This window comes from Emiliania huxleyi (genome assembly GCF_000372725.1).
Source record: "Emiliania huxleyi CCMP1516 unplaced genomic scaffold EMIHUscaffold_66, whole genome shotgun sequence".
Taxonomy (NCBI): Eukaryota; Haptophyta; order Isochrysidales; family Noelaerhabdaceae; genus Emiliania; species Emiliania huxleyi.
This window is the reverse complement of record NW_005197053.1, coordinates 416,227-425,094: the sequence shown is the minus strand read 5'-3', so window position 1 is coordinate 425,094 and position 8,868 is coordinate 416,227. Positions and strand designations below refer to the sequence as shown.

The window sequence follows — 8,868 nt, the reverse complement described above, 5'->3', positions numbered from 1 at the left end:
GGGCCGGCAGGCTATTTGGCGCAGGCTCCTAATTTATGGCGAGGGGCGGCTCTCGGTCTTAGGGTTGGGCGGGTGACGAACCAGCCCTCTTTGGGTAACGGAGAGGGCGTGAGGCGGCTCAACTAGCAGACCCGCTTCCGGTGGAGCTAGGTGGCGAACGCGCGTGGAGCGTGTCGCTTGGAGGTATCTACAGCCTCGGCCTCGCGGGGCGGAAGCACCGTCGGGAGCGGAGGGGGGGGAAGGTCGTCAGGGATCGCTCAGGGCGGCACGCAGGGTGGCACGCAAGCGTCCAGGGGGGCGGCTCCGGGCCTGCCCTTTGGAGTGCTCCTCTCGGCAACTCTCTCCCAATCTGGGCAACTCTCGGCGAATCGCTGCCGATCTGTGCGAATCTGTGCGAATCTGTGCGAATCTGTGCGAGTCTGCGCGAGTCTGCGCGAGTCTGCGCGAGTCTGCGCGAGTCTGCGCGAGTCTGCGCGAGCAGGGAGGAGGGCGGGCGCGCCGTTCGTGCGAAACTGCAAGCCTCAGCCGCGCCGCCTCCGCCCGCAGCGCCGCCACCTATCCATGTAGCCAGACGTGTGAAACAGGCGCTGGCCACACTGCCAGCCTCGGCCCGCAGCGCCGCCACCTCGGTCCGCAGCGCTGCCGACTCGTGCAAGGGCACGGAGTCGGCGAAGGCGGCCGGGTCGGCGGTAGCGGCAGCGAGGGTGGCGGCAGCGCGGAAACCAGCAGCAGGGTCGGCGGTAGCGGCAGCGAGGGTGGCGGGTGCAGCGGCGGCGGTGTCGGCGGCGGGAGCGGCAGCAGCGGCAGAAGCGGGAGCAGCGGCAGCGGCGCCAGAGCGGTGGTGAGCGCTCGCAGCCCACGCCCCTCCGCCCTCCTCCCTCTCGGCAGCGGCTCGCCTCCGCCAGCGGCGAAGGAGCCGCCGCCGGGCGCACATCGTAGTGAAAGCGCCGCCGCAGCCGTGCTCGCAGATGGCGCAGAGTGCGTCTGCAGCCCAGCAGGCGACTTCGCGCTCGCCCGCCAGCGCCGCGAGGAGGGCCGGCGCGGAAGGGAGAACTGCGCGACAGCCCGCCGCGCTCCTCGCCGCGAGGGCGAGCGCCGAGATTGACCAGCCGCACAACACCGGGTCGTCGCTGCCGGCCGCCACTGCGAGCGCGCGCATGCACCGTCCATGGATAAGCAGCGCGGGCTCGTGCTTGGCGACGCTCCGCAGGGCCATTGCCGCCGAGACCCGGCAATCGGCTGCTCCGCCCGACACGGCTCGTGTGAGCGGCGCGAGAGAGCGAGCGCCGCGAGGCGGTGGCTGCCAGCGGCGCCGAAGCGCCTCAGATAGGTGCGCCAGGTCCTGGGCCGACGCGTCGAGACTACAGGGGGGCTCCAGTCTGGACCAAGCTCGCATGAAGGCTCAAACCGCGAGGGAATAAAATTATCCCGGCGCAAGGCGCGCGATACACACAAAGACACACACATAAATCCGACGAGCGCGCCGCCCTGACGGTGCACCGAGCTCCTGACTGTTCTTTTTTATATTATACCAAAAGCTAGGCCCACAACGCCCTCTATGTTGGGTCAAGGGCGCCTAGAAGAAGGCGCCGCCCCCCGAAGAGGAATGCCACCCGTACCCCGAGCCCCCCTCAACCCTCAGCCCTCGGCACTCGCACTCTCGCACCCCATGTCGCACTCGAGCCCTCAGTTGTCGAGCGACGCCATCTGCGCGAAGTGCGCGCGCAGCTCGGCCAGCGGCATGTTGCGGCTCTTCTTCTCGCCGAGCGCGCGCAGGCTGACCGCCCCCGCCGCCGCCTCGCGCGCGCCGACCACCGCGACGTAGTTGAAGCAGCGCCGCTGGCTCTCCTTGATCTTGTAGCGCAGGTCGCCGTCGCTCACGTCGAGCTCCACCGCGAAACCGTCGCCGCGCAGCGCGGCGTGCACCTCCGCCACCGCGGCGCGCTGGGCCTCGTCGCCGGCGTGCACCGGCACGACCAGCACCTGCCGCGGCGACAGCCAAAAGGGCCAGCGTCCCTGGTAGCGCTCCGAGAGCACGGCCATCATCCGCTCAATCGATCCGAGCACCGCGCGGTGGATCATCACCGGGGCGCGGCGCCGCCCGCCGGCGTCGACGAAGAGGAGGCCGAAGCGGCGCGGCATCTGAAAGTCGAGCTGCACCGACGCGAGCTGCAGCCAGCGGCCCGCCGCGTCCTGCACTTTGCAATCGATCTTCGGCCCGTAAAAGGCGCCGCCGCCCTCGTCCACGCTCCACTCGTCGCCCGCAAAGTCGCGGAGCGCCTCGCGGAGCGCGCGCTCGGCCAGCTCCCACAGCTCGTCGTTGCCGTCGCCGAGCGCCTTGGCAGGGCGCGAGGCAAGCTCGAAGGACGCCTTGAGGCCGAGCTTGCGGTACACGCGCCGCTGCAGCCGCAGCACGCCGAGCACCTCGGCCGCCACTTGCTCCTCCGAGCAGAAGATGTGCGCGTCGTCCTGGCAGAAGCGCACCACGCGGCGCAGGCCGCTCAGGCTGCCGCGGCACTCGTTGCGGTGCACCACGCCGAACTCGGAGAGGCGGATGGGCAGGCTCTTGTACGACACGGCGCCGCCGCGGTTGAACATGACGCAGTGGCACGGGCAGCTCATCGGCTTGAGGCCGACGCGCTGCCCCTCGTGGTCCCACAGGAACATGTCGGCCTCGTAGTGGGCGATGTGGCCGCTCTTCTCGAAGATGCGGGCCGACAACATCTGCGGCGAGAGGACCTCGCTGTAGCCCTCCTTCCAGCACTCCTTCCGCATCAACTCGACGAGCTTGTTGTACACGTGCGCGCCCGCGGGCAAGAAGAACGGCGCCCCGGGAGCGTACTCGTCGGCGAACCAGAGGTCCTGACGCTGGCCCACCTCTTGGTGGCTCAGCGGCGCGTCGCCGCCGTCGCACGCGCGGCACTCTTGGGGTCCCTCGCTGGCGTCGGGCCCTTTGTCAGCTTCAGATTCAGCGGCTTCTTTGGATCCCTCGTTGGCGCCGGGCCCTTTGTCTTCAGATTCAGCGGCTTCCCTCCGCGCCGGAACACGTTTCGCACCGAACGGGCTGGGCCGTCGCCGCGATGGACGCGTCGATCACCAGCTGTTCCATTGCGCTCGCCATGTTGTCGCTCTGCATGTTGCGCTGTCGGTCTCCGCTCTCGGTCTCCGTCTGCACCGCGTCCCTGCCGCGGCTGTAGGAAGGGTCGATGTGAAGAAGCCGGATTGGGTGAGTGTGTTCTCGAGGTTCTCGAGGTGGATATCCTTTGGCCGCGTTGGGTAGCGAGGATTGGTGTAACCCGAGCCACGGAGGCGTGTTTTCTGACGGCCGACCGTCAGTGCACGGAGTTGCCCCTTCTCCGACTGCCCCGGCTAGTTCCCGAGGTCGCGCGGGAGTGACCCCAGCGGTGCTGCCTCGGGCAGCGGCGCAGGTGGCGCAGAAGGGACTCGTTCGGCCGGCCCGTGGGGCCGTGCTGCGGGGGCAACATATTCTCGCCCTTAGGGGAGCATCCGATGCGGTGCTCGGTCGAGCAGTGCGCAGACGCGATGGGGATCGACGTGGGGCACATGTCGTACCCGCGGCTCGCTCAGTCCATCCCTCCCGACTACAACCGGCTCCGTTTCGCGCAGTGCTGCGCTGCGATAGCCAAGGATCGGTTCGGCGTGCCCTTCATCTCCTTCGACGAGATGCGACGGCGGCCCGCTTGGGCAAAACGTGAGATCGCCCGCTGGCTCCGTGGCGCCGGCGACGCCGAGCCTGCCGCTGCTCTCGAGTGGCAGGGTAGGGCGGCGGCGCCGGAGCGCGCAGAGGCGCCTCAGACGGCACCGGCTGGAGCCGGCTGCGACGGTGAGCGGACATTCACAGACGAGGAGCTCGTCTTCCGCGAGCTCTTCTACTCATATGTCGGCGGCTTCGACCAGCAGCGCGTTGACGGCGAGGTCAAGGCGGGCTGGCTCGACGAGCTGCTGCCGAATCGACGTCTCGATCGGCTCGAGGCGGGCTCTCTCACCGGGCACAACACGTACCTGGACGTGCCCGGCCCGGAGCTGGAGGCGGCGTGGCCGGCCATCGAGGCCGCGCTGGCCGCCCCCGCCACCTCGGTCGTGGTGAGAGTCGACCGCGACGTCGCCGAGCGATGGCGAGAGCGGGGCTTCTCTCCCCCCGACGTGCCGGCGAGTTACTGGCGGGGCGGCGCTCCCTCGCCGGGTCTCGCCTCTCGCCCGGCCCTGGTCGCGGGCGGTCGCCTGTGGGCGAGCCGGGAGAGCCGTCTAGATGGGGACGACTGTTGCCGCCCACCTCGAGTCCACGAAGACGGCCCAGGGGAAGGGCCGGTGGGCTCACTGTGTGGGCACGTCACTCACCTCTGAGTTCAGCCTCGAGTCTGCCGTGCGGGATCTGTGGCGTGTGCAGGGGCACTCGACCGAGACGGTCACGGTGGACGGCTTCAAGGTGGAGCGGCCGGACTACTCTGTCGTGCAGCTGCGTGTCGGGGCGAGCCTGCCAGACGGCGCTTTCGACACCTTCGTCGGGGCCCTCGGCCGGCTGCCGAGTGACCACCCGCTCCGGCCAGCGGCCAAATACCTTGGCCGCACCGCGACTCAGAAGAGGAAGGCGGCGACCATCGAGGAGGGCGATCGGTACGTCAACCTCGTTGGGGGAGCCAAGGGTTCTGCCAGACTCCGCGCTGCCAGCGAGTGGTTGGCGGGACTGGGGCTCACCCAGTACGCCGCCGTCGTCAAAGGCCCGCTCATCCGGGCGACAGACGGCGGGCGCCTCACCGATACTCCGCTAGAGACTGGCTCGTCATATAGCCATTCTACGAAAGCGCTCAGGGACGCACCGTCCGCCGCTCATAATGTGGCTGGACGACGAACACTTTCAATGGTCGGATGCCATCGATGAGGATGAGGACGCGATCGAGACGGCTAATTTAAAGACGGCACAAGCAGCAGCACACGCCCGTCCTTGCGACGACATCCGCAGCTTTGCAGCAAACGGTTCGCACAATGCTTGCGATGGGCCACCGTTCCTACGCTGCAGCGCTCCTATGGGCCTGGTGCTCTTGAGTCACGTGGATACACCATGTGACAGCAGACTCTTGGAGAGCGAGCTCAGCGTGTGGGTCGAGTGGAGCGAGAACATGGAGCGTGGCAGCGAGGCAGAATATTCGCTCATCCTACGGCTACAAGGACGACAGGTGGCCGAGTCGAAGGCGGCGGCGGGAGAGCCGCTGCGCGTCGCTGCTGGGTACGGTGACGCGGTGCCCGGCGAAACATTCGTTGCCGAGCTGCGCTGGTCTGATGGTGTTCGTTGGCTGCATCCGGTGGTGCCGTTGCCGCCCACGCGCCGGCTCAATCTGGGCGGGCTGCTGCTGCTGCCGCCTGCGATCCCTCCTGCGGATCAGTCTGCTCTGCCTCCACTGCCTGCGACGCTGCCAGCTCGCGGCTTCGGCATCGAGCTCGAGCTGCTCGTCCCGGTGCCTGATGGAAGCGGCGGCACCAGCAGCAAGCAGCACCTCGCGACGACGCTCCAAGCGCTGGAGAAGGCCGCCAGCGAGGCGGGCGACGCCCAGGTCGCCGCTGCGCTCGCACGCTGCGCCTTATGGCAAGCGACCACCGATGGCGACATTGGGCCGACGTTTCCGGCCGTCGCGTCTCGCATGGTGGAGCATGCGGCCGTGGCCGTGGGTGAGGCCATCGACCAGCTGACGCGCAGCCGCTGGCTGGCGCTGCTGACGTGTGCCCCTGGCGCCGCCACCCGTGCAGAGTTCAAGTCGCCACCGCCGCCCAACGAGCTGCGCTGGAGTAACGGCGCCGCCCTCGAGATCGACGCGTTCGTGCGACGAGGGCTGGGCGCGCTCGGCGCGGCGGCGTCGAGCATCACCGCCGCCGGCCGGGCAGGCACGGCGCTGCACGTGCACGTCAACGTGTGCAGCGCGGCGGCGGCTGGCCCGCTGCTCACGGCCGCCCAGATCTGCCGCGTGTTTCTGTGGTGGGTGCGCTTCGATGCGGTCACCATGCGCTTCGCACGCCCTTGGTGCTGGCGAGAGCACTACAGCGCCCCGATGCACGCGACCGGCGCCGAGCCCGCCGAGCCTGCGTGGGACGCGTCGCCAACGGTCGAATCGCTCATGGCCGACGCCGCCCGCAACGGGGCGGGTGCGTGCGCGCGCCGCCTCCGTGGTCACGTGCCCGCGCTCGTGCGCGCCATCCACGCCGCGACGCGTGGCGCCGAGTGGGCCTCGCTCGCGGAGGAGGCGCGCGTGGAGCGGCTGCTCGACGCCGCCGGCGACCGCGGCACCGGCATCGGCCGCTATCTCTCGCTCAACCTCTACTCGCTGCGCGCCCACGGCACGCTCGAGTTCCGGCGCTTCCACGGGACCGTCGACGCCGCGCTCATCACCCGATGGGCGCACTTCTGCGTCGCGTTTGTCGAGGCGTTCGCGGCGGCGCCCTGGCCCGCACTCGAGCAGGCGCCCACGGCCGACGCGGCGCTCGACGAGCTGCAGCGCGCGCAAGAGGTGGCCACGACCGCGGAGCTCATGGAGAGAATGGGCGGCCACATCGACCCTACGATGGCCGACTACTTTCTGCGGGACTCTCTTGGCGAGGAATGATTGCATCCGCGCGGGCGTGCAGCCCAGCCGTCGCTTGGCGCGACGGCTGAGTTATATGTGCACCGGATGGCGCGGCGTTGGCCGTTTTGCGTTGCCCGTTCGGGTTCGCGCGCAAATGCTCCCGTCCAAAACCGCGAGCCGGAGCCGGCCTGCCAAAGCCTTTGACGCATGTACGTGTACTACGGGTCGTAAATTAGAACGTAAAGCCGGCAAGAGCGGACCCCCAGAACGCAGAAGCGGTGCTCGTGAAATTTGTAATTTCCGACGCGACGGTGACCGACTCTCGTCCAAAATACTGTAAAAAGGAAGCGAGACACAGCACAGTGATCCACAGTGCACGACGACTCAAACATCAGAGGCGGAGCTGGCCTTGCCCGCGTAAATTGCCTTCCGACGATTCAATTCTGCTTCTCGCATCGGTCCTCAGGCCCACTGACTGACCGGCACTGCGTCCACTGCACACGAGACGACATCGCATATGCCACGTCCACTCACAAATGACAACAAAAGATCCACACACGACAAAACCCGACACGCGCATTCTGGTCTGTGCAGCAGCGCGTGCATGAGAGTCGGGGAGCCAGACAGGGAAGCAGGGGAGAGAGAGAGAGAGAGAGAGAGAGAGATCAAAAACCGCCAATGGCCGTTATCCGTTAGTGCGGACGTCGCCGCGGCTCGCCTCTGCCGCGGCGGCTGCTGCGCGCACGCGGAGGCGCCGCTCTCTCGCGAGACGGCTGGCGACGCGGCTCGCCGCCGACGTACGGTGCGCTCGTCCGACGGTCCGCGGCGGGGCGTGCGCGGCGCTGAGCGCCGCTCTGCGAGCGCCTCTGCGCCTGCACTGACTGTCTCTGTTGCTGCTGGTGGTGGTGGTGCTGCTGCTGCTGGTGCCGATGCTGCTGCTGGCGCGGCGCGGCTGTGCGACTGGGCTCGACGCGCGCGTCGCGAGCGTCTGACGCGGCGGGCGGCGTCGGGCAGGTGCGCTTCTCTCTCAGGTGGTGGTGGTGGTGGTGCTGCTGCTGCTGCTGCTGCTGGTGGTGCAGGTGCTGCTGCTGGTGCGGCGCGGCTCTCCGACGCGACTCGATGCGCGCGTCGCGGCTATCTGACGCGGCGGGCGGCGTCGCGGGCGGCAGCGGTGGCGGCTCGCGGGTGGAGGTGGAGGCTGGTGGCTGTGGTGGACTTTGAGTTTGTTTCATGGTCGAGTACGGGGACCGGGGGGTCAACCGGGAGGCAGGGGGCTCAACCAGGTGACGGCGGACCGTGGGCCATCGCGGGGACCGTTCGCCGTACTGGGCTGATCCGGATGGTCTCACGCCGGTGGGAGGCACCGAGGCGTCTGGGACGCTCAGCTCTACCTTAAGCTCCTGAGGGGCGCGTGGTTCTAACCACGTAGTAGGACTACAGCCCACCACAGACACCCTCCCCCACTCCTCACGTGTGTTCACACCCTCACCCTCTCCTCTCTCCTCTCTCTATCTCTCTCTCTCCTCTCTCTCCTCTTGTCTGTGCTGTCTGCCTGACTCAGGCACTCAATCTGCCGATGCGAGATTGTGTGTGGGCTGCTCCGAGGGGGCCCTCTGTGCGATCCGACGGGTAGGGGGGCTGTGCCCGGGCGGTGTCCGGTGTGGAGTCCCCTTCTGATCCCGCCTGGGATGTTGGGTGTGAGGTTGTGGCGGCTTCGATCCCAAGGGGGGGAGCTGATCCCACTCAATAACCAACTCTCAGGGGCAGTAGGTGGGCGAGCTTCAGGCACGCTCATCTCGATCGTCAAGACGTTGCTACGCGCGGTCTTCCGCGGGGGGAGCTGCGTCGACGGGTGCGGGACCGCGGCGCAGCCAGTGCCGCGGCGAGGCCTCCGGCTGTTTGCGGCGGGCGGGTTGCTGCTCGCTGCGATGGCGAAAAACTCGTCTCGCCACACGCCAAGGGCTTATGCTCTGGCGAGACGTGAGGCGCATGCGCCCAGGAGGGGAGGGGGCATGCGTAACGACACTGCTAGAGATGCCTTTCGGGGCCCAGAGATAAAACTTCTGTGATGCCATGCGTGACCTAGTAGTGTCCCCAGCTATGGGCGTGTCCACGTTGGAGCCAGGTGTGGTGTGGGCGCGAGAATAGCTCCGCCGTTCATGGAGGCAACCGATGCGAGTCGACTGGTGTGTGTCGTCGTGGTTTCGTATCAAGAATTCTCTCTCTCTCTCGGAAGCAGGGTCATGGCATCAGAATCCCTCACACGCACACACACACACACGCACACACACAC

The 8,868-nt window shown here is 68.0% G+C and overlaps 1 protein-coding gene across 1 annotated transcript; it reads right to left on the bottom strand.

Annotated features, from left to right (window-relative positions):
* Positions 1-1,506: 1,506 nt before the first annotated feature.
* Positions 1,507-3,185, bottom strand: EMIHUDRAFT_437873 (threonine-tRNA ligase). The gene has a single exon (XM_005762862.1). The coding sequence runs from the start codon at positions 2,773-2,775 to the stop codon at positions 1,687-1,689; it is 1,089 nt and encodes a 362-aa protein (XP_005762919.1). The 5' UTR covers positions 2,776-3,185; the 3' UTR covers positions 1,507-1,686.
* Positions 3,186-8,868: the final 5,683 nt, after the last annotated feature.